The sequence below is a fragment of the Gracilinanus agilis genome, chromosome 2 (genome assembly GCF_016433145.1).
Source record: "Gracilinanus agilis isolate LMUSP501 chromosome 2, AgileGrace, whole genome shotgun sequence".
Lineage (NCBI taxonomy): Eukaryota > Metazoa > Chordata > Mammalia > Didelphimorphia > Didelphidae > Gracilinanus > Gracilinanus agilis.
In genome coordinates this window covers 625,328,538-625,355,040 of record NC_058131.1, presented here as the reverse complement: position 1 = coordinate 625,355,040, position 26,503 = coordinate 625,328,538, and the positions used below count along the sequence as shown (strand labels likewise).

General features: G+C 34.5%; 1 protein-coding gene across 1 annotated transcript in view; it reads left to right on the top strand.

The window, feature by feature from the left end:
• The window catches only part of DCLRE1A (DNA cross-link repair 1A), a 32,928-nt gene that overhangs the window by 2,947 nt on the left and 3,478 nt on the right, over positions 1-26,503 (top strand). Inside the window, 6 exon segments of the mRNA XM_044662579.1 lie at positions 3,214-4,890; positions 6,141-6,274; positions 6,638-6,756; positions 9,690-9,833; positions 11,212-11,357; positions 12,356-12,510. Of these exon segments, the coding sequence (XP_044518514.1) occupies positions 3,214-4,890; positions 6,141-6,274; positions 6,638-6,756; positions 9,690-9,833; positions 11,212-11,357; positions 12,356-12,510 (2,375 nt within the window).

Below are 26,503 nucleotides of genomic sequence, written 5' to 3'. Positions count from 1 at the left end.
TTGCTTTGATATTGGGTCCTTTTGGTACTGCAATGACTTAATACCACTGAGGACTATTTAAAACTCATTCTGTTTAATGTGTAGTGGTGGTAAAATACATGATTAAAATATAATTCAAATGAAAGATTTTTATTCTTTTTGAGCTATAATGAATGATGCCTTCTGATTGAACCTTTGAGAAGTTTTCTACAGTATTCCTAGTAAATCTGTACCCTGATTGTAATAAGTTTGGGATATGACAAATATTTTACAAGTATTTTTGATCATCTTTTTTCATAAATCTATTATTCTAGAATGAGAAGACCTAATGGTTATCACATTAAGTTTTATTCCAAGTCCAATCCTAATTTCTAATTTAGGTCTAAATACAGGCAGAGGTATTTATATAGGGTGATTTCTGAATATAACTGAAAGTTATGCATTAGAGCAATATCCTGATAAAATTCTTGTTTTCTTAAACTTTGTTTAACGTCATTAGAAAAATATGGTTGAGGTAAGATATATTCTAATAGCAGATCCTGATCAATAAAACTGAAAACTGGCAATTTCTTAAACTTGATTTTATATTCTACAGTTCTACAAGATAATTATACTAGTTAACTTTCTTGTCCTCCTTTTGAACAACAGCTCAGTAGTGAAATTGATGAGAATTTAGCTACCATTTATTTGTTCCCTTTGAAGGATTTTTTTGAGGGGTGTGGGGTGCCATAACCTGTGATCTCAGCTATTTGGAAAACTCTCCAGTGGGGAAACTCCTACATATTCAAATTGGCAACTCATTGTAAATTATTGTTTACAGAGTTGCTTAGGATACAAAAAAACTGGTGACTTTTTTGTTATTATTGAACTAGTTAGTATTTGTCCAAAGAAGAACTTAAAACTAAGTCACCTTGAAGACAAGCCTAAACTTCTATCCATTATTCCATGCTGCCTGTCTTTAAGGAATATAAAATAAGAGGAACATAAATTTTTAAGAGCCTTTATAGCCAAAATTTTTTGGAAAGGAAAACCAGGAAATTTTCCCTGGCATTTTTTTTAAAACAGGAAAAATAGGCCATTATCTGCATTTTTAAATCACAAATTGTCAAAATTTTGTCATCTTATCTTTTTGTTTAGGAATCTGTAGTCTTTTATAAATAGAATTGTATAGCATAAGCTTTGGAATTTCTTGCTGTTTTGGCTATTGAAATTTGGAATCAACAAATATTTATTAAGGACCTTCTGTGTTCCCAGAGACTGTCTGGAGCTAGTTCTTGAAAACTGTTGTTAAATTTTCATTTAGAGCAGCTATACCTTGAAAATTAGCAAAGGCTACAAATCAGGAGTTGTCTAGTTGTTTTGTTGATTTTTCTAGACCTAAAGTGGCAGAGAAAAATGTTAATAATGCAGATTATACTTGTGTGTCTTGTGTACATTTTTTTGAGAAGTGATTGCTAAACATTTACCAGCACACCAGTAAAACAAGTTCAAAGAATGATACAATCTCTACTAGCAAGGAGTTTACATTTTTAATGATAGAGACAGTATTTATAAACATATATGACACATAACCTTATAAATATAAGCAGCATAATTATAAAACGATTTAGTACAAATATATACAAAGGTTTTTATTCATATATGTGTGCACACATAAATATATTGAGTAGTTTGGGAGAGATGGCACTGACAGATATGTGGGGGGGATGACCATGAAAGGTTTTATGTAGAAGATGGTTAGAGCAGCATCTTGAAGAGCAATTAAAAATCCATTCAGGACAATCACCTCTCATTGCAACTGCCTCCTACCAAGTCTTGATGCCTCAAGTCTTTACCTACTCCAGTCTATCCCACATGCTATTGCCAGTCATTTTCCTTCTGCACAGTGATCTTGTGACTATCTTTTTTCACCAATTTTAGTTGTTTCCCTTTGCTCCAAGATGAAATGTAAACTTACCTGTTTAGATTTTAAAGTCCCTTTCACCCCGGCCCCAAATCATTTTTTCTAGTGTCACAGTTATTACTCCTAACACATAATGTGATCCTCTCAAATTGGCCTTCTCTCTGTTCTCACTCATTATACTTCCATTTCCTGATACCAGACTCCCATTCCAAGAATGCACTTCCTCCTTATTTCTTCCTCTTTGAGTCCTTCTCTTCCTTTTAAGAAGCTGCTTGGGTGCCAGCATCTATATGAGATCTTTATTGGTCTCTCTAACCCGCAACCACTAGCATCTTCCTTCCCATATTACCTTGTGTTTAACTACATTGTGTATGTATATCTAATATAATGTATATGTATTTTCCCTGAATATATTTGTACTTATTACCATCTCTATTAAAATATAAGTTCATTATAAATAGATATTGAAAAGGAAATTGCCATTTATTGCTTTTAATATCATTAATCATAGCCTGAGTGATCATATATTATTTCTTAGCTAAAAAACGGCAACTGTGATTTATAGAAAGTGTTAGACCTGATTATTAAAAATAACCTGTGTATACGATATTAATCATGAGTAGAAAGGAACAGATGTGGTATGGTGGGTTAGAATAAAATAGTAATTAATAAAATTTAGAGCTTCTGAGGTCTTGAAAAATGCTTGTAACACTTCCCTTAACTTACCACATAGAGGTTGCAACAAGTCACTGTCATGACTAAGTGATCCAAGAAGGAGAAGGAAAAAATGTTGAGGTGCTGTGGTCATAACCCCTATTACTGGAATCTATTCTTAAAAATTTATTTCATCAACCCTGTTCAGGACCACTGTTCAGAACTCATGTTCTAAATGCCTGGTCCGATTCATAATCTCTTTGGAGTCATTGCCTATGTTTAAAAAAAATCAATAGAATCTAGATGTCTCAGACCACACAAACTGGGCATGTCTGCAGACCTCTGGCTTGTGTATTTTGTGCTCATAAAATAAAAGTCAGATCTTTGGCTTAGGGCTCTGGCCCAGTTCTTTTTATTTCTTGCAGTACCCTTTCATTCTTTGTATTTATAACCCCCGAACACAATGCCTGCCATTTTTGTGTTTAATAAATACTTGTTGATTGAGAGGGAATTTGAAGCAGAAATTAGAAGATGGAGGATGGCCAGTGCAAAGGTACAGAGATAAGAAATGATGAGCCATCTATGAGGAGAAAAATTTTACTGTATCTGACATTGCAAATATAATTGAATGTTATCTATGACTTGATCCTAATTTGTTTCTCTCAAAAATTTTTTAGAGTGTCCTGATGGTCTTCTTTGTACTTCTACAATTCCTTCTCATTACACACGCTACGCTCATTTCCTACTAGCTCAAAGTAGAGCAGGGAATGTTCATTTTAGTTCTCCAACATATATGTCAAGCAGCAAGCTCATTGGTTCCAATGATACTAAATCAGGCTTTCTCTGTAGCCTTGAGGAAAGATGGACTCAATGTCAGAAACAAGCAGAGAATGCAAAAAATGTTTCAAATGATCCCTTGTTGATAACATTGAGTCCAAGAAAAGTTCAATCTCCAACTGAAACCAATAAAAAAATTTCCTTTTCCACAAACATCTCAAAATCCCAACAGACTTTGCAGTTCACAGAGTTTGTTGATAATGACAGACTTGAGAGCTCTGGTTTGCCTCTTGCTGATGGAGAATTAGACAGACAGAATAGCTCAGAACATTTGAACCTTCCACTGCCAGAAGCTGATCTCAGCGACTGTGAAATCTCCTTTTCTCCACTCCAAAGTGATGAAGAAACTTATGACATAGAGGAGAAACTAGAAGATTCACAAAAGGAACTGTTTATTGCTGAAAACTCTGAAAATTACAGCATTGAAGATGAGGATGACAGCTGTATCTTGTTTAGAAGACTTTGTGGAACCTTACAGGAGGAGTCTGAGCCTAACTGCCGGAAAATGAACAGTTACATAAAACAAAATGAATATGATGAAGAATTGAATATAGCCCACACTTTAAGTGATTTGTCTAAACCTGTTTCCCAAAATAATGAGAGGATCAAGTTTTGTGAGCCAGCATGTGCTACTAATCATTTCAAATGCTTTCCAACTTCTTTAGCTGAGGAGCTGAATTCTACTAATTATCAAGTCAATAAAGAGGACCCTGATGAGCCAAAATTGTTCTCATCCCAATCAAGTAGAGGGAATGTGCCTATTGAAGAATCAGCTGCTTGCAATTGGGCTTCTCAACAATTACTTAATTGTGAAATGTCAAAGTCCTTGGAAAGCAAGGAAGAAAAGACTTTTCCTTCTCAGTCAACTCAACATGAAATTGTAGAAGAATCAAATAGATCCTTTTATGGTAAAAGTAATAGTCATATAATAAATTTATGCAGGGAAGAATTGGATAGTAAGCCAGGTACTAAGCCTTCAGTTTTAGAGATGGAAACTTTTCCCAATAAAACTACTGCACGTATATCTACGGAGATATTGCTACCATGTGCTCCTAGCTCTAATACAAGACCATCATCTACTAAGGTATTAAAACAAATGGATATAGGTGTGTTTTTTGGGTTACCTCCAAAAGCAAAGGAAGAGAAAACACCAGAGAAAAGTGCTTCGAAAAGAACAAAAAATGCAAGTCCTAATGAAAAGCTGTCAGGACAGAGCAAGAGGAAAAGGGAAGCATCTCTGGGTGATTTAGAACTTGACATTCACGACCTAAATAGAACTAAAACCTCTGTGGAATCACCCTGTGAAGAATCACAAAGGAGAAAAAGACTTAGAAAGTCATCTACCATAGAAAAGACACAAATGAGAAAAACTGATGAGCTCATGAATAATAGAGAATTAGTTACAAATAAAGTAGCTAGAGGTGGATCACAGAGGTGGAGAAAAAAGTTACAAGATTCATTCTATACTGAAGGAGGACCAAGGAAAAAGAAATGTCCCTTCTATAAGAAAATACCAGGTAAATTGATATTGTAATATATATTTAAAGTAAATTACATACATATTACACACACCATTTCTGAACTTCATTCTTCCTAATTTTTTTTAACATAATGTGGGCTTACTTATGAATACATTTTCTATTCAGGAGACATCTTTTGAAAAATTAAAGTTGGTACTTTCTCCATTCTTTTTGCAACATATTATTCACAATATTGCCCAACTTCTTAAATCAGACTGGCTATGTGTCTTTGCTTTTTTCATATTAAAAGGAAGTATAGCCGTTTTAATAAGGAAATGCTAGGTGAATTACATAATTGAAGTGAATTATTTCATGCTCAAAAACATAACTGAAATCATCTGCCCATCCCCACCAAAAAAAAGTGCCTACAGGAGGCAGAATTAAGCAATGGGAAGAGCATTGGCAATGCAGACAGAGGACTTAATTCCTAACCTGGCTCAGCTTCTTACTACCTGTGTGACTTTGTGTAAGTCACAACCTCTTTGAAATTCAGTTTACTTATCCTTAAGTGACAAGATTGAACTGTATAACTTCTAAGTGCTCTTCCAGCTCTAAATCTTGGCCATTGTGCTATTCAGTGTGTTTATATTTTAGCCCTGAGCATATGTATGTATATGCACACATATATATGTATGTATATATATGCACACACAGCCCTACCATTTTATGTAAATTATAGAGCCATTTCATTTTAGAACAAAATTAACATGATAGGTTTTTTTAACATTTATTAATATTCATTTTTAACATGGTTACATGGTTCTTTGATAGGTTTTTCTTGTAGAGTCAGCCCAGAATTTTCACACTGCACTGTAATACTGAAACAGTAGAGAAATTTTGTGAAATTGTTTCTTTGCCTGCTTTCATAGCATCAGTCCTCATTAGGTGCAAGAACTTAACATTCTTCTTTTGTCAATTATTCCAGAAGTAAAGGATTTCCATAAATATAATTATTTTTATATTTTTAAATTGACTAGTATCTTAATGCTTTGCTTTATTCGATGCAGTTATTTACAAAGAAAACTTTACAACAGACATTTCAGTCTACTTATTAGACTTAATTTGGTCAAAAGTGTCACTGTTCCTTGTCCTTTGTCTACAGTATGCAGAGCTTTCTGTAAACCAAAACAATTGATTAGAAATGGGCTGGAAGACTGAGGGTAATGATACTGGATTAGTTCAAAATTGAATATCTTTTTAATTGTCTTGGGTCTCATGAGACCTTTTCCACTCACAATTTATTTTAGGAACTGGCTTTGCAGTTGATGCCTTTCAATATGGAGCAATAGAGGGTTGTACAGCCTATTTCCTGACACATTTTCATTCGGACCATTATGCTGGGTTGTCAAAAAAGTTTACATTTCCAGTTTATTGTAGTAAGGTAAGAAGATGAAAAACTTTGTGGCCTTAAGATTAACATGGAAGAACTTATAAAGCATATACAGTTATATAAGCAACTTGTTTGAAGAGAATAATAATTGACCTTTTACCCATTCTAGAAAAGAAATGACTAAGAGCATCCTATTAGCCTCTAAATTATTTTTTAAAAACAGTCACTAGTTGCAGTATATAGGGTATTAGTATCATGGCTGGTGCTGGGTCCTGAACTTCTTAATTACTAGTCTAATACTTTGGGGCATTTATTTTATATATTCTATAAAGGGTTTGGGTCCAACTTTGAGGAAGATTATTAGTCTCATTTAAACTTTTAATGCAGCCATAACAAATACTTCCTATTTTACAGATAACAAGCAATTTAGTAAAGAGCAAGCTTTGTGTGCAAGAGCAATACCTCCATCCCCTTCCAATGGATACTGTGTGTATAGTGAATAATATCAAAGTTGTTTTGCTTGATGCTAATCAGTAAGTATGAAAGTTGCTTCAAAAGGGGCTTATTCTTCAAATGTTTAGAAAAAAAAAATAATTACTTGGTTAGATTTTAGTATCCACTAATTTGGAAGATTCAATTTATTATAACTACAATTTTAAAGAAATATTATATTTTTCCTAAATTCATGTAAAAACAATTTTTAACATTTACTTTAAAAAATTTTAAGTTCCAAATTCTCTTCCTCCTTTCCTTCTCAGACAGCAAGCTATTTGATACAAGTTAGATATACATGTACAGTCATGCAAAACATATTTCCATATCAGTCATGTTTTAAAAGAAAACACCAAAAAAAACAAACAAGAAAAATAAAGTTTTAAAAATATGTTTTGATCTGCATTCAGTCTCCCATCAATTCTTTTTGCACCATTTCTCATCATTAAGTTCTTCAGAATTCTTTTGGATCATTTTTTTTTTTTTTGCAGAGAATAGCTAAGACATTTACAATTGATCATTGTACATGACTGCTGTTGTGTACAATTTTCTCGTGGTTCTTCTTATTTTACTTTGCATCAGTTCATGTAAGTCTTTCCAAGTTTTTCTGATAGCATCATGCTCCTCATTTCTATAGCTACAACTTTTTAAAACTCTACTATTACTTTATGAGTAATACATTTCTTCCTCTTAAAACAATGGTAGAGGAAGTTGTCACAGAATCAGAAATTATTGAAGTGACAGGAATCTCTGGAAATTATAATTACCATTTTATGACTGTGCCAACTTATATCTGAACTGTTCTTAACAAATAAGAGTTAATGTTATTTTCCTTAAATATTTGCCAAATAAAAGCAGATTTGCCTGTTGTTGATGCTATTATTTATCTCTTTTTTAAGATTATATCTTATATAACTGAAGTTATCAATTACCATCCTATCCTCATTATATATATATAACTTATTATATATATATATATGTATATATATATATAAAATATCTTTTCATTAGTGACAAGTAAGTTGATATTACTAGATAAGCTGTTCTCCATCTGAGGTTTTCTTTGGTTAAATTTTAGGCTATTGGTATTCTTAAACCTTAGGAAGAATGTTTTCTTGGAATTTAAAGTGAATTTGAGAATTAGAATTTATTGGAATGTGGGGGCAGTGTTTACTTGGTTATTATAATTTGTCCCTTTAGTTTTCCTTCTTTTTAGTTTTTCACATTAATTTATTTGTTCTCACCCAAGCTATGGAAAATAAAATATTAACTTGATAGATTATTGCCAATATAAAATTATAAAATGTTTGAAGGAATAGAATTGGCCCTTGTGTATCAACCATATGCTTTCAAGTATTATATAAATATGAGGGTATTATTATTTTCGTGTGGTTGCAGATTTAAGAACACTTGAAAAGAATTTAAAAAACAGATAATGAACGTTAAAGTGGACAAAGGTGGTACCTAAGAATAGTTTTACTTGTAGGAACTAAGGATGGGCCATGACATAACCTTTTTCCTGGGAGCTGACTGGAGACAAATATTTTCCCTAAGGAAATATCTAAAGATACTCTAAGAAGGGTTGAGACTTTTCTATTCTAAAGAATATTTGATTAATCCTTTATCATTAAATGATATTAACTTAGAGCAATTAAGATCTACTATCATACCTCTCATGGTTATTCTGACTGCTGTCTCACTGTTCCTTCTCAAATTAGATCAAATGAGATTATATTTGTTAAAAAGAAAAAAAAAAACACTTTTCTATGCTAAGCACCACTTAGCACAGTGCTTGACATAAAATAGGTGCTATATAAATGTTTCTTCCCTTCCTCCACTTCCTCTTCAATCTTCTTTACTATATCTATATCCAGGTTTTGCCTGTTAACTATAGGTATCTCCCAAGATTCTGTCCTCCCTCATCCCTTCTCCCTTTATACTTCATAGTTTGATGATCTCATCAGCTACTCATAGATTCTATTATTCTATCTTCTAGTCTTCTTACAGTTTTTCCCCACTCTGTCATTCAATACCAATGGCTTCCTTGTTCCTCAAACAACACACTCTATTTCTCAACTTAGTGCATTTTCACTGGTTGTCCTCCATTTGGGGAATTTTCTCCTTTTCTCTACCTCTTGGTTTCTTTCAAATCTGAGCTGAAATCGAACCTTTTGTAAGAAGCCTTTCCCAGTGCTCTATAACCTTTAGTGCCTTGCCTCTGTGATTATTTTTAACTTATTCTATATATCTTTTGTTTGTACATAGTTATTGCATGTTGTGATTCCATGTAGTTAATAAATGCTTCTTGACAATATATACCATTTATATACTTTTTTTCTCACTTGATACTCTTAGTAATATTAAAAGTCTATGTATATAATGCATGTAAAATTTCCATTTTTCAGATAAGGAAAATAGTCCTCCATGAGATAAAATGACTTGCCTACCAGTCATTCATGTAGATCTTCTAAATCTTGGTTCCAGCGATAGATTTAGATCTAGGAGGGACTTTAGAAACCCTCTGCTCCAACTCCTTCATTTTAAAGATTAGGAAATTTAGGCTTAGAGATGCTAATGTGTCTTACTCAGGGTCATCTAGATAGAAGTAGCAGAGCTGGGATTTGAGTGCAAGTTCTCTCATGCTAAATTAAGAGTTCATTCCACTCTCCTGCTTCCTCTACCACAACCATTCTCTTGTTAGGATGTTAAGAGGAGTCAATTTTTTGCCCAAAATAGTGATTTTATTTCCCTGTGATTCATTTTAATCAGAAGTTTCTTATTTCCCAGAATTTTGAATATTTTCAAAACTCCTGCTGATATTCTTCAAATACTACTCTTTTTTACTTAAAGGGTTGAAAAGTTTTACTATGAAGTACAATTTTGTGTCATGATCAATTAATGAATTATGTTAATTTATTGTCACTAAAGTGGGCATTTTTGCAAGAATGTTCCTTTTTATTGTCTTGGTTTTTAGTTGTCCAGGTGCTGTTATGATCCTTTTTCATCTTCCAAATGGTACTGTTATATTGCACACTGGAGACTTCAGAGCAGATCCGTCCATGGAACGCTACTCTCTTCTTGCTAACCAGAAAGTCCACACACTTTACTTGGACACAACGTAAGAAGGGTTTATTTGTGCATTGCTCTTTTTCCAGTGACTGTATAATCCAGCAGGATATTTCTTACTTTGTTCATTCATTGAAGAGTGCCTCCTTAGTTGTTAAGTGACATTTTTTATAATACTTCTCTTTGGAAACCATGAGGTATGTGAAACTTTTGAAATTCAGATGCTTCTTTGAGAAGCTGGTAAAGTTAAATTCTCAGGCATATCACTAGCATAGTTGCTTGCACATAATTGTTTGAATGAATTGTAAATGATTTGTTGTTCATAGGCTATGTTTGTATAGTATTATATATCTGGATAAATGAGGCACTGTTTATATTTTCTGAAGGCTTGATTGGAATCTGGCCAAGTCTAACGTATTTTATCCTGATATGCTATGGATAAGGCTCTCTGCTGAGTGCTCAGAATAGATAGAACATCTATTAAATGCTTGCTGTGTAGCAAGAACTGTGCTAAGCACTGAGGATACAAACATAAACAAGCATGACAGTTCTTGCCTTAAAGGAGTTTACCTTCTAAAATAACCAATAAAAGGGCGCTAGAATCTGGGAGAAGAAAACATGCAGCATACTGGTGAGGAGATGGCATAACATGATATGGTAGACCTGGGGCTTCTAGGAAAATAAAGAATCCAGGGGTTGGATCTAAGGTTACAGAGGAAGGGAGAAAAAGGAAGAAAATAGCCTAAGAACAAAAGCAAATGAAAACAGTCTGCCCTTATGGAACATATTTATATATACATATATGTATGCATGTGTAGCTATATGCACATATATGTGGATATTTATATATAGAGATAAATAAATACAACCAGATACCAGCCTTTCTCATTTGGTAGACATAACAGAATTTGTGTTGTACTGGCATAAACTTTGTTAACCTCTATGACACTATGAGGCACTGGAATATTTTAAAATTTGTTTATTTTTTATTAAAGTTCTTTGATTCCTATATTATATTTAAAATGCAGTTTGAGTGGTTAGCCCCAATATAGTAAAAAAATAAAAATAAAATAAATGTTTTCTTTTAAAATAATTGTAGTATTTTAAAAAATGAAACCCTCATAGCATAATAAAAACAACTTGCCAGGTAGAAATATTCCTCAGAGTTTTTTTAATAGAATAGATAGTATGAAATTTGTGGTTAAACATGTTAAAAATTTAGAATTTGGTAAGAAATTATCTACCACTTATCTCAGTCCCTTTTACATGGTGCTTTATAAATGTCTGAATTGAAATAATAAATTGCTGTTAGCTGAGAACAAATGGAATAGCAGTAGATAATTAAGGAAACTGCAGTGATGTTAATATACTATACTGCTGCTTAATGGCATGACTATTCTCTTAATATAGATTCTATTTCTATATTTCAGATATTGCAGCCCAGAATATACTTTTCCTTCTCAGCAAGAAGTTATCCAGTTTGCTATCAACATTGCTTTTGAGTCTGTAACCTTAGCCCCACGTACTCTTGTTGTCTGTGGAACTTATGCTATTGGAAAAGAGAAAGTATTCCTAGGTGTGTAGTAGCATGTACCTGCATCTATTTATATCAACATATAATGGTCTAATTCTTTTTGTGAATACCTTCCTCTATTAAATCCCTTAAAATATTTGCATTTTACTTTTTGAGCTGAAGATGAAATTTGTATAAGATATATTTGAACTTTAAAATATTTAGCATAGAGGACATATTTTGAGATGCATGTTTTTGGCATTCTTGATATTTAGAAACTGTTTTGGGAATACTCATATTCTATAGCATTTAATTTCCTGAAAGATGATTGACCCAATGATGAAGTTTCTTAACATGATTATCATTTAACTGTTTTCCTTCATGCTAGACTAATTAAAACTAAATATTTTACTTAATGAAGTTATAACTTTGTTTGGAGTCAGTAGTCTTTTGATATTTAATTATTGTACTACTTTAGTACCTAGTGAAATCTATTTCTTTATCTGTTAATCCTTCTAAAGTATCCATAGGTTTAAATATATTCATTTTAAAAACTTGAGATATGAAATAATTAGATGACCTTTTAAAATTCAAGATCATTTAGGATGACAGGAATTATAAAGAGACAAATTCAGACTTAATATAAGGAAAAACTTCTTTAAGAATTAAAACTAGTTAAAAGTGGAACAGGCTACTTTAGAAGTGCTAAGTCCCCCCTCCTCGTTGGAGGTCTTCAAGTGAGATCTGGATAACTACTTATAGTTGCTAACTTTTTATTCAGGTATGAGTTAAACTACAGATTACTAACAGTTCTTCTAACTCTTAGATTCTATATTATCTGTATTACTTAACATTCTCTACCACTGTAACAAATAGTTTTTTTTCTTTCCAACAATTTATTTCATATAATTTACTTGACAAAATTCTTAATTTTTTTTCCTGAGGTGGTATTTCAAAAATTATGTATTGCTGAATTTTTAAAAGCTTAAATTTACTTTCAGGTTAATTGTCTATATTTTAATCTTACATTTTATTTTGTTATTTCATTTTTTCCCCTATAGCAATTGCTGATGTTTTAGGTTCCAAAGTGAGCATGTCCCAGGAAAAGTACAAAACACTAAAGTGCTTAGAGCTTCAAGAAGTTAATTCACTCATTACTACAGACTGGAATAGTGCATTAGTACACGTTCTTCCTATGATGCAAATTAATTTTAAGGTAATTCTTCAAACATATACCTGCTACATATTAATGTATCTTTAGGACTTTTCACTTGCCATATTTTAATCCTATCTAGTATTTTGACATTTAAGATCATAATTCCAATGAAATTCATATAATAAAGACCTAATCAAAATACAGTGTAATATAACTTGATTTTTTGATGACCTAAGCCAAAGCAATAGATCTTCAAAAGCAGGTTGGTTTAAGGAATTTTAAGAAATGATTTAATATAATTATTAATTATGTATATTAATTGTGATATATACTGTGGTATCTCATTTACTATTAAAAGGGGAATAAGTATTATGGTCTCTCTTTGAAGAGGAAAATAATTCACTTTAGCCTAATTATTCAACTCTCCATTACTCTGGATAGTAACACTTTTATAGCTGATTTCCATTAGTTTACAGTACATTAAAATTCCAATACATATATAAATTTTAACCTTTACCAATAATGTTTAAAACACCCTTGTAAACATTTTTTTAAATCTTGAGTTCATTAATCAAAGTTGCCTATGAAAAGATATAGCCCTTCTATTTAATGTAATCGTAGAAATGGTTTAAGAAGTACAGTAACTGTGTGTGTATGTGTGTATATACATATACACACATATATATATATATAATTTATATTTAATTTAAATATAAGTCCCATTCTAATTTGATTTCCATGAAAAGCTAGTAAATGTAGCCAAGAATATCAACATCAAGCTTTCTTACCATCTTTTTTTTTTAAATGTCTTATTGAGAATTTCTAAAAATGTTACTGTTATTTTCCAGTATTCCACATAGTAGAATCCTTGCTTGTAACAAAGAAGTACATTTAAGTAAAACATACTAACACATTGACCATGTCTGACAGTGCATACCTCATTCTGCATTTGTAGTCCACTACTTCTCTACTAAGAAAAAGGTTATACATATCATTATGAAATCTCTGGTAACAAGATTGATCAGTGTATTAACTTGAGATCTGATTTAAGTATTGCTTTACTTTAAATTATTATGATTATTATTTATGTTGCTCTTTTGGTTTTGTTTGCCTCAAGAAGCTTACCTTCTAATTGTAGAGACAACATATAAACAACAAGATAGATACAGAATAAATTGGAGATAATTTCAGAAGGTAGTTGCTGAGGTTAAGGGGGATAAGGAAATATTTCTTGCAAAAGATGGGATTTTAGCTCAGATTTGAAAGAATGTAGGAGGTACAAAAAAGGAGAGAATTTTAGGCCTAAAGAGAAGCCAGTGAAAATGCAGTAAGATGGAAAATGGAGTATCTTAGAGTGGAGAAAATTTTAAAAGCTAGAAGATTATATATTTGATCCTGGAGGTAACTGGGAACCACTAGAGTTTATGAATACTGAGATTTACCCTCTTTTATACTTTCCAATTTAGTGAATAAATTTTTATTAAATACCTACAGTTTGCCAGGCACCTTACTAAGTCCTGGGGATACAAAAAGAGGCAAAAGACAGTCTCTTGCCCTTAAGGAGCTTATAATCAAGGGGAGACAGCAGGTAAACAAATATGTACAAATAAGCTATTGACAGGATAAATAGGAAATTAATAGAGGGAGGGCCCCAGAATTAAGAGGGGTTAGGAAAGGCTTCTTATAGAAGATAGGATTTTAGTTGGATCTTAAAGAAAGCAGGGAGGTCAGTAGTTGGAACAGGGGAGGGTAGAGCATTCTACTAGTGGCTCAGCCAGAGAAAATGTGCTGAGCCAAGAGATGGAGTAGATTGTTAGAAACAGCAAGGAGGTCAGTATAACTGGATTGAAGGGTATATGTTGGGTAACAAAGTGTAAGAAAACTAGAGGGGAGTGAGAGGGGGGATTATGAGAAACTCTGAATATCAAACAGAAAATTGTATTTAAGCCTGGAGGTGTTAGGGAGCCATTTGAGTAGGGTAGGAGGGAAAGTAACATGGTTGGGCCTGCATTTTAGAAAAATCACTTTGGCAGCTCAGTGAAGAATGGATGTGAGTGAAGAGAGACTTGAGGCAGGCAGCACAACCAGAAGGCTATTGCAGGAGTCTAAACATTAGGTGATAAGGGCTTGCACTAGGGTGGTGGCAACATCAGAGGGGAGAAGGAGTGTGTATTTGAGTTGTTACCAAGGTAAAATGGAAAGATCTAAGATTCCTATTGTAGATAGTCATCTGAAGGAGTTTAGCCACAAAAGGCAAAGATGATAGCAGCGATATAAGGATCAAATAGGGGTTGGGTTTTTTGAGGATGGAGGAGACCTAGGTATGTTTGAATTAAGTAGAGAAGCAGCCAGTAAACAGGGAGAGATTGAGGATAAATGAGTGAGTGGGAATGAAAGAAGGGGTGATCTGTTGGAGGAGATGGAATAGTAGAGATTTGCTTGTATATTAGAATCACCTCTTCATGTGAGACAAAGGGAAGGAGGAGATAGTGGCAGAAGGCATTTTAATGATATGAAATGAGAAAAAAAGAAAGTTGAGGGAGTCATGGCAAATGGCCTTGTTTTTTTTCTGTAAAATATGAGACAAAGTTCTTAGCTGAGAGGGTGGGGGTGTAGGGGAACGAAGGATATCTGAGAAGGGATGAAAAGGTTTGGAAGAGCTATTTTGGAGAGTGGGATAATGAGTTCATAAGGGAGGTGTAAAAGAATTGCTTAGCAGTAAGGGTCCAGCTATTTTTTCAATATAAATTTGTAGTAGACCCAGTCAGAATGGTTGTGTTTTTTCCACCACCTTTTTTAACAGCATATGTGTAAAAACCAGGTGGCTGATTGTGGGAGTAATACAAGGTTGAGCCTTGGCAGAACATAATTGGCATTATGATAAGGGGGTTAGAGACTCAAATCAGGACAATGTAGTTTAACTGATTTATTAAAAGATCAAGATGGGGAAAAGAAGAGAAAACGGCTAGTACAGGGATGATGACCAGGGAGAAGACTAAAGGGTGAGAGTGATTAGACAACATGGTGTTGACAAAGTGTAGGGTTCAATGAAGGAAAGACATAGGTAGAAGGCCAAAAAATTGGGATCAGATAAGGGGATTTCAGGATCTTTATGGTACATTTGTTTTGCATGTGGAGGAGATACATTTGTATTGCAAGATCAAAGGTTTGACCCTCTGTGCATGGCTGAGGTAAGGTAATGGGAATGACATATGAAAAACTCAATTTTAAGGTGTTGGTAGGAGTCAGTATGTATGTTGAACTCTCCATGTATGAGTCCAAAAGTTGAGAGGAGAAAAACTGTGAGCCAAGTATTGAACTCATTGAGGAAGGGATAGCTACCAGAATGTAAATTAAGTGATAGATTTGAATTTCACAAACTTCAAAAGAAGAGCGTTTACTGATTGATGGAAGTATGAGAAGAACCTGAAAGTGTCCACAGAGAGGAAGGAGATTCCAATTGCCTGATCTTAATCCGTGGGTTGAGGAAAATGAAGCTCCACCAGGAAAACTGTCACTACTGAGGAGCCAGGTTTTAATAAGAGCTTGGAGATCAAAAGAATGGGAAAGGAAAAGATTTTAGGATAAAAGGAAATTTATTACCTGTGAAATTGGGATTCTAGAAGGCCTAGTGGAAAGGAAGGGTGCTGTTCAGTTAGAAATCTGGGGTGTGAGGGGAATGGGAATAGGGAATTGGATGGAGATGAAGTGACATCCTCAACAATAACAGGGAAATGAAGAAGATGTAGGATTTGGTGGGGGTGGGGGAGGAATATAATTAATTCATTTTTAGACATAGTAAGTTTTAGATTGTTATGAGATAGTTAGAGACATCAGATAGGTGGGTGGAAATATGAGACTGGAAGTCAAGAGAGAAGTTAAGGCTGGATAAACTGATTTGGAAATCATCTCTATAGAGATGATATTTAAATCCATAAGAATTGATGAAATCATCAAGCAAAATAATATAAAGGGGAAAAAAGAGGGCCCAGAACCGAACCTTTACAGAACTTTTTCATTCTGGAAATTGACATTTGGTAGCCACATTTTTGAGTTTAACTACTTTCACTAGGTGCTCTGGGTCAATCATTATGGTCTGGTTTCGTTGATAATTTCTTGAATCTTGGCATCCAGATATTTTGTGTAATCTTGCTTTTCTATTTGCTTAGTAATTTTTAAATTCTCTATCCATACCTTGTTTTCCAGACCATTTATTATTATTTTTATTATTTTTTAAATAATTTTTATTTTTTAGAAAAGTTATCATGGTTACATGATTCATGCTCTTACTTTCCCCTTCACCCCCCGACCTCCTCCCCCTCATAGCTGATGCGCATTTCCCCTGGTTTTAACATGTGTCATCGATCAAGACTTATTTCCAAATTGTTGATAGTTGCATTGGTGTGGTAGTTTTGGGTCTACATCCCCAATCATGTCCGCCTCAACCCATGTGTTCAAGCAGTTGCTTTCTTCTGTGTTTCCTCTCCTGTAGTTCTTCCTCTGAATGTGGGTAGGGTTCTTTTCCATAAGTCCCTCAGAACTATTATGGATCATTGCATTGCTGCTAGTACAGAAGCCCATTACATTCTATTTTACCACAGTGTATTGGTCTCTGTGTACAATGTTCATTTGGCTCTGCTCCTTTCACTCTGCATCAGTTCCTGGAGGTCTTTCCAGTTCACATGGAATTCCTCCAGTTTATTATTCCTTTTAGTGCAATAATATTCCATCACCAGCATATGCCACAGTTTGTTCAGCCATTCCCCAATAGAAGGGCATACCCTTGTTTTCCAGTTTTTTGCCACCACAAAAATCACGGCTATAAATATTTTCATATGAATCCGTTTATCTATGAGCTATCTTACAGACCATTTATTCCTTAATCTTTAGAATCCCCCCCCCTTCCTTAGATATTGTAATGGGGGTAATTTGAGGAAAGGTGTGTGGTAGAAGGGGATTTTGAAAGGAGGTTGTCAGGGACTTGCTAAGTAGGAAATCTAGGTTACAGGTAGGCTGGAACAGGGAGATTCAGGATATAATATAGCTGAAGACAGGGAGTACAGCACTGAAGGGAAAAAGATCTTCAGGGAGAGAGAGAATTAATCTAACAGGCAAATACAGCAGAGCTTATAGACCAGGACTCAGACTTAAACACAGGCTGAGGGAAATAGACTAAACTGAAATTAACAATCAGGCTTTAGTTAATTTCACAGGAAGGGACTTGATTTGAAGTTACACCTTCCTTCAAGATGGATACCCCGGCTTCCCTTCAAGCCCAGAGTATGTTGGTTCTTTCCCTCTTCTTCCCTCTCTTAAATAATTAACTGACAAATTATACTAATAGGTCTGTTGAAACACAAAAGGGTTTATTATCTTCAAAAGGATGATCTGACAGGAAAGTGGATTAAGGAAGCCCTAACTGTTGTCTCAGGAATCTCAGGTGGGGGAAGGGAGGCAGAGATGGAGTCTGAGTAAGGACCTGCCTTTAACTCAAGCTTACAAAGTGCTCTTGATATCTAAAGGGAATAAATGATGACTGACTAGTTTCTTTATATCTAATATTGTCAAATAATAATTAACCCTTCACAGATTTGAACTCCTCTCTAATTACTCTCCTTATTAACTCCACAGACATATAAGGTAAGGGAGGTATAAGGATAAAAAATAATAAAGGCTAGGGGCAGCTGGGTAGCTCAGTGGAGTGAGAGTCAGGCCTAGAGACAGGAGGTCCTAGGTTCAAACCCGGCCTCAGCCACTTCCCAGCTGTGTGACCCTGGGCAAGTCACTCGACCCCCATTGCCCACCCTTACCAATCTTCCACCTATGAGACAATACACTGAAGTACAAGGGTTAAAAAAAAAATAATAATAATAAAGGCTAAGATAAATATATAAATTAGTAATTTAATTGAAGCCATGCTGATAGATAAAGTCATTAGACCACGCGCTTGTAAGAATTCAAAACTGCCGCCTGCGCCATTATTGTTACCTCCCGTCTCTTCCTGAGTCTGCTGGCCAAGAGAGCCACTCCCTCCTAACCCAGGAGATTTATACTGACCTCTGAGTGGTGAGGTACGCGTCCCCATGCCCAAAGAACAGGAAACGGAAACCCGTTGGACCACGGGAAATGTAGTTTGATAATTTCCACGTGTCTATAGAAAATACATATATATACTTAAAGATGGCATCTCCCAAATTTCACTCTTACAGAGGGAAGGTAGGAAATAATATAAGGAAGGAAGATATAAAGGGTTTATCCAAAATAACAATTTCTTAAATAAATATTTCAAAGCTAGGCTAAATTTCAATTCAACAGATAGGTAAGGAGGCAGCTCAGCTGGTCAGACAACCTCCCTCTACGGGAGACCCAAACCAACTGCTTTTCCTCAAGATTCCAAACCCCTAACTGCTTTCAGAACTCGGTCAAAGCTTGAAAAAACTATCATGAGCCCCTCTCTCTGTACTACAATATGGATGCAGTATAAAGAGTGCTGAACTTATAGTTGGCGATCTGAGTTCAAATTCTAGTTCTCCCCCTTGATATCTGTGTGACCTTAAACAAGTTACTAAGTCTTAATTTCCTCATCTGAAAATTGAAGAAGGATGGACTATATGACTTCTAAACTCCCAGATCTAAAACTTCAATTCTGTCATATTTTTCCAAATTTGTCTTTTTTACTTTGCTTCTTATTGGGGTTATTGATTTTTTTAAGTTGTCTCCTCCATTTTTTCGTCCCTCACCACCCAATTCTTTATTCTCATTCCCTTCAAACCTCCCACCCCAAATTTCCAACAAATAATACCCTCCCCTTCTACCATGCCTTCTGATTTTCTGATTTTGCAGATTTTTTCATAAGCTATTTTTTCTTTCAAGTTTTTTTCTTTTATTTTTTCAAGAATTCAAAAAATTTAGGAAACAGTTATCCAATCCATTCACATAATCTGTGATCCAGACTATACCATATTCTATTTGAAATCCATCTCATGTTTGAACTCGCTGCTTTAAAATAAAATCTGGACCTATATTTTCAATAGTGTGGGGATCTCCCACTGAGGAAATTCTCTTTACTAGTGCAGGTCTGCAACTATTCTATAATCCTTATTAGAGAGTTACTTGGGAGCACTGAAAAATTAACAGACTTATCCAAAATCTCACAGCCAGGATGTCAGATAACATTTTTTATCTTTGAAAAATCAAAAATAATGTTAGGTAAAATAACCAAATTTAAACACTAAGAGAGTATATATAATTCCTATAAAGCAAGCTGTTAAAAAAAATTTTTTTATTAGGGGCAGCTGGGTAGCTCAGTGGATTGAGAGTCAGGCCTAGAGACAGGAGGTCCTAGGTTCAAATCTGGCCTCAAACACTTCCCAGCTGTGTGACCCTGGGCTAGTCACTTGGCCCCCATTGCCCACCCTTACCACTCTTCCACCTATGAACTAATAACACAGAAGTTAAGGGTTTAAAAATAATCTTATTAAAAATCTTACATATTATTAACCTTTAGTTGTTATTAATCCTAACTGAATCTCATTCTGATCTTCTCCTTGTATTTTGGTTACAATGACCCTTTCTGATTTCTCCTTAGCCTTTCTTAGTCAGGATTGTTATATATCAGTTTTGGCAAGTTGGTGTCAAAAAATCCCTGTTGGTGATTTTCTTCAACTATCAGATTAAGCATTGGCATAGGAAAATGAGAGAGTATCTCTTCTCTAGTTCTCTATCCTTAGTGGTCTTGTTCTTTTTTCTATAGGATAGGACAAAGAAGAAAAAGATATAATAATATAATATTGTGATGCCACACGGAACAATGTTTTACAGTTAATTATTTTTCCAAGCAAAAAGAATTAATTTTTCACTCTAATTTAAAGAACACTCCTCCTTCTGGGGAGGGAAAGAACATGAATCATGTAACCATGGGGAAATATTCTTAATTAATTAATTAATTTAATTAACTAAAGAAAAAGAAATTCTCCTTCTAACAGATATTTCGATAGCTATTAGTTCTCTCTATCTTTGAAATATATATTCAGTCTCTTCCCCCAATTCCCTAACAACATGTGATTTTCACATATTGCCTTCTGGTAGTCTCTATTATAGAACTTATAACCATAAATCTACATTTATGCTAAAGTAAAACTTTGAACAACAAATTTAAATAATTTTTTCCTGTATAGATTTAAGAAATACTTTATTTATAGTATGGTTGAAATCAGTCTAAATCATTCTTTTGTCATCTGTTTTTGGGAGTATTTCTCTTTAGTTGTCCTTTTCCTTGTACCTCTCCCATCAAGATAATTAGAAATGCATGACAATTTCAGCCATTTGGCATTGAGGATATTTGGCCCAGACAATATGAGTCAGAAGTGATATGACAGCTGTCTTCTGATATTTGAAGGGCTTTTGTGGGGAGGATAGATTTGAGCTGTTCTACTTGGCACCAAAGAACAAAATTATGAGCACTGAACTGGAAGCTTTAGAAAGTAAAAATTTAATGTAAGGAAAAACTTTTTTTTTAAACTTCTTAATAATTGGACCTATCCAATAGTAGAGTGGGCTGTTCTGGGAAATAATGGGTTCCCTCTCACTTATGTTCTTTAAGAAAAGTCTTGATAGCAATAGCTAATTGTCAGTAGTTATTGTGGGGAATAGTGGAGAATCTCTTGTTCAGGTACAAATTTGATTTAGTGACCTCTGAGATCACTTCCAATTTAGTAATTCTATGATATCTGTACAAAACAAGAACAGAAAAGGTATGTCCTGTGAGGTTATAATTTAGTTGATGATTAATTCTGTTTTACCAACTTGTTCCATTGCATCAAAAATGGTAGCATTTAAAAAAGGCAAACCCGTATCCAGAGAACAAGCATATCTTTTGAACAGTGCAAATAACATCTATGCATGTTATCTAGGTCAAACCCCTTGAAATTCAAATATATATTCTGTAGTTTACCACTATCTCTTGACTACATGCCTAGTGCTAAATGAATGTAGTAAAACATTAACATGTATTTTTACAAAATTCTTTAGGAACTGAAAAAAATATTCCTACTGGTATGTGCCAAAACCTTTTATATCAGAGACTATAGTAGAAAAAAAAACAACAATCTAAGAGAATGTCAACAGCTACCAACCTATAAGTGGTCAACTTTCCCATCTACAGAAAATGTTATGAGAATAATCTATACATGCATCAAAGGCTTAATAAGGGAAATTATTAAGGACAGTTAGACATAGCAGACCACTTACCATTATGCAGTTGACTGAAAATTGCCTTTTTAAAAAATTGTTAGAACAAAACACTAGCATAAAAATTATTCCTCAAGAAAGTGTCTTGTTTCTGTACATCAAAAGTATGTAGGAATCCTGGAAAGATTTTTTAATTTAATTTAATTTATTTATTTTTTATGTAGAATATTTTTCCATGGTTCCATGATTCCTGTTCTTTCTCTCTCCCCAAAAACACCCCCCTCCCTGTAGCCGATGCACAATTCCACTGGGTTTTACATGTATCGTTGATCAAGACCTATTTCAATATTATTGATAGTTACACTTCAGAGATCGTTTAGCATCTACATCCCCAATAATATCCCCATCAACCCATATGTTCAAGCAGTTGATTTTTTTTCTGTGTTTCTACTCCCACAGTTCTTCCTCTGAATGTGGATAGCATTCTTTCTCATGAGTCCCTCAGAATTATACTGGATTATTACATTACTGCTAGTAGAGAAGTCCATTACATTTGATTTTACCACAGTGTATCAGTCTCTGTGTACAGTGTTCTCATGGTTCTGCTCCTTTCACTTTGCATCAGTTCCTGGAGGTCATTCCAGTTCACATGGAATTCCTCCACTTCTTTATTCCTTTGAGCACAATAATATTCTATCACCAACAGATACCCAAATTGAAGGGCATCCCCTTATTTTCCAATTTTTTTTTCCACCACAAAGAGCGTGGCTATAAATATTTTTGTACAAGTCTTTTTTCCTATGATACCTTTGGGGTATAAATCCAGCAGTGGTATGGCTGGATCAAAGGGCAGGTAGTCTTTTAGTGCCCTTTGGACATAGTTACAAATTGCCATCCAGAATGGCTGGATCAATTCACAACTCCACCAGCAATGCATTAATGTCCCAATTTTGCCACATCCCCTCCAACATTCATTACTTTCCTTTGCTGTCATGTTAGCTAATGTGCTAGGGGTGAGGTGGTACCTCAGTTGTTTTGATTTGCATTTCTCTAATTATAAGAGATTTAGAACACTTTTTCATGTGTTGATAGTTTAGATTTCTTTATCTAAAAATTGCCCATTCATGTCCTTTGTCCATTTATCAATTGGGGAATGGCTTGAATTTTTGTACAATTGATTTAGCTCCTTATATATTTGAGTAATTAGAACTTTGTCAGAGATTTTTTATAAAGATTTTTTTCCCCAATTTGTTGCTTTCCTTCTTATTTGGTTGCATTCCTTTTGTTTGTACAAAACCTTTTTAATTTAATGTAATCAAAATTATTTATTTTACATTTTGTAATTTTTTTCTAACTCTTGCTTGGTTTTAAAATCTTTCCTTTCTCAAAGATCCAACAAGTATACTATTCTGTACTCACCTAATTTACTTATAGTTTCCTTCTTTATATTCAAGGCATTCACCCATTCCGAATTTATCTTGGTATAGGGCATGAGATGTTAATCTAGACCCAATCTCTCCCATACTGTTTTCCAATTTTCCCAGCAGTTTTTGTCAAATAGTGGGTTTTTTTGTCCCAAACACTGGGCTCTTGGGGTTTATCATACACTGTCTTGTTGAAGTCAATTACTCCAAATCTATTCCACTGATCCTCCCTTCTGTCTCTTCACCAGTACCATATTGTTTGTTTATTATGTCAAATAGTTTGTATAGTATTCGAATTAGTTGTTCTTTGAATATTTGATAGAATTCACTTGTGCATCCATCTGGTCCTGGGTATTTTTTCTTAGGGAGTTCTTTGATGGCTTATTCAATTTCTTTCTCTGAGATGGGATTATTTAGGTATTCTATTTCTTCTGCTGTTAATCTAGACAATTTATATTTTTGTAAATATTCATCCATATCACCTAGATTGCTAAATTTATTTACCATATAATTTAGGCAAAATATTTTTTAATGATTGACTTAATTTCCTCTTCAGTAGAGGTGAGTTCTCCCTTTTCATCTCTGATACTGTTAATTTTGTTTTCTTCTTTCCTTTTTTTATTAGATTGACTAGTACTATGTCAATTTTATTTGTTTTTTCAAAATACCAGTTTCTAGTCTTATTTATTAATTCAATAGTTCTTTTACTTTTGATTTATTAATTTCTCCTTTACTTTTTATGATCTCTAATTTAGTTTTCATCTGGAGATTTTAAATTTGTTCCCTTTCTAATTTTTTGATTTTCATGTTCAATTCATTGATTTTTGCTCTCCCTAATTTGTTAATATTGTAGAAATGATAATAAATAATGGAGACACCAGGGATGTTATAAGTCCAAATGATTGTGGGTACACACACTCTGGGTTGTAGGAGAGACTAGACCAGGTTGGGAGACCAGAGCAGCTAAGCTGCTCCTAACTGACAAAGGCACTGTTGACCAACTGCCACCCTGGGCCAGAGGCTTTGAATCCAACAGGCAAGGTAAAAAGTTTTAACAGGTTTTAATTATGTACCACTAAAATAAAGGTGGGAAAGGTTCTATACTTAAAACCTAAAGGATAAAACCACTGGGCAAGGGGAGGACTTATTTCTACTCTAATCTAAGTGATCTAACAGGCAGGGCCCAAGGAGCAGAGGAGTCTCTAGAAGGCTGAATCAATCCTGGTACCAGCCAGGCTTGAATCAGCACTACTATGGATCAGAGGGGTGGCTTTGGGGGTTCTCACAGCTTTCCAAAGTGGTTCACAGGATGCCAAAATCCTAGGTGGTCCAAAATACCAAGAAGAGTGAGTGAACTTGAGGTGCTGTCCACCAGGTCTCAAACTCCTCCTCTGCTTGGTTCTGCTCTGTAGGTCTTCTCCTCTTGCTGGAAATCCACCTCCACTCAGGATCCCAAGGAAATCAGGAAGTAGGGTCTGAGATCTCCCTGGGCTGGCAACAGTTTGCCCACCACTAATGGAGTCACTCTCTCAGGGCACAAGGCACCTTCTTCCTCCTTCATTCCATCATAGAATGCTCCGGGCTTCCTGCTAGGTCCACCTTAATACTTAATCAATAACTAATCTTCCTCACAACAATATATACACTCAAGGATATAAATTTCCCTCTGAGTATTGCTTTGGCTGCATCCCACAGGTTTCAGTAGGATGTCACATCATTGTCGTTCTCTTAAATGAAATTATTAATATTTCTATGATTTGTTCTTTAACTAACTGATTTTGGAGGATCATATTATTTAATTTCCAATTAATTTTTGATTTGCCTATCCATGTACCTTTACTTATTATTTTTTTTATTGCATTATGATCCGAAAAGGTTACATTTATTATTTCTTCTCTTTTGCATTTCTTTGCCATATTTCTATGCCCTAGTACATGGTCAGTCTTGTGAATGTACCATGTGCTACTGAAAAGAAGGTGTATTCCTTTTTGTCCCTATTTATTTTTCTCCATATATCTATTAATTCTAATTTTTCTAGGATTTCATTCACTTCTCTTACCTCTTTCTTATTTATTTTTTGGTTTGATTAATCTAGATCTGATAGAGGAAGGTTTAGGTCTCCCACTAGTATAGTTTTCTTTTTTTTTTAAACCCTTGTACTTCGGTGTATTGTCTCATAGGTGGAAGATTGGTAAGGGTGGGCAATGGGGGTCAAGTGACTTGCCCAGGGTCACACAGCTGGGAAGTGGCTGAGGCCGGGTTTGAACCTAGGACCTCCTGTCTCTAGGCCTGACTCTCACTCCACTGAGCTACCCAGCTGCCCCTCCCACTAGTATAGTTTTACTATTTTCCCCTGAGTCTGCCAGTTTCTCCTTTAGAAATCTGGATGTTATACCATTTGGTGCATACATGTTGAGTACTGATATTTCCTAATTGTCTATACTGCCTTTTATCAGGATGTAATTACCTTCTCTATCTCTTTTAATCAGATTTATTTTTACTTTGGCTTTGTCAGATATCATAATTGCAATTCCTGCCTTCTTTTTCTCTGTTGAAGCCCAATAGATTTTGTTCCAGCCTTTAACCTTTACCCTGTGTATGTCTACCTGCCTCATGTGTGTTTCTTGTAGACAACATATGGTGGGATTTTGGTTTCTAATCCACTCTGCTATTTGCTTCCATTTTATGGGCAAGTTCATCCCATTCACATTCAGAGTTATGATTGTCATCTTTGTGTTCCCCAACATTTTGTTACCTCCCCTATTTCTGCCCTTTCTTCTTTTTCTATTTTCTTTTAAGCCAGTGGTTTGCTTTTAATCATTCCCCTTTATCCCCACCCTTAGTTTACTTCTCTTTCCACCCTCCCTTTTTGATCTCCTCTTATTATTTTTTTAGGGTTTAGTAAATTCTCTCCTCCCTCTCTTTCCCTCCCTTTTTAAACTCCCCACCCAACCATCCACCTTGTTTTTTCCTTTCTTATTTTCCCCATAGGGTAAAATAAAATTCAATATCCCAATGCATCTAACTGCTCTTCCCTCTCAGAACTGATTTCACTGAGAGTAAGGTTTAAGTATTACCTATTAAAACTCTCTTCCTCTCCTTCTTATACTAATATTTATCCCCTCCCCTTCCCATACACCTGTTTGTGTGGTATAGATTATCCTATTTTTCTTATTCCTTCAAGTTTCTCTTGCTGTCATCGTCTATTCCCCTCCTTTTTTTTTTTTTTTTTTTTTGCTTATCTTCTTAGACCCTTTAGGGTTTAACAGTAAGGTTCAAGTAAAGTGTCTTCAGGGATTCTGGGTTCACTTGAGGTCAACTGGCCTCAGTATCTATCCAAGATATTCATTCTCTCTCTCTCTCTCTCTCTCTCTCTCTCTCTCTCTTTCTCTTCTCTTCTCTTCTCTTCTCTTCTCTTCTCTTCTCTTCTCTTCTCTTCT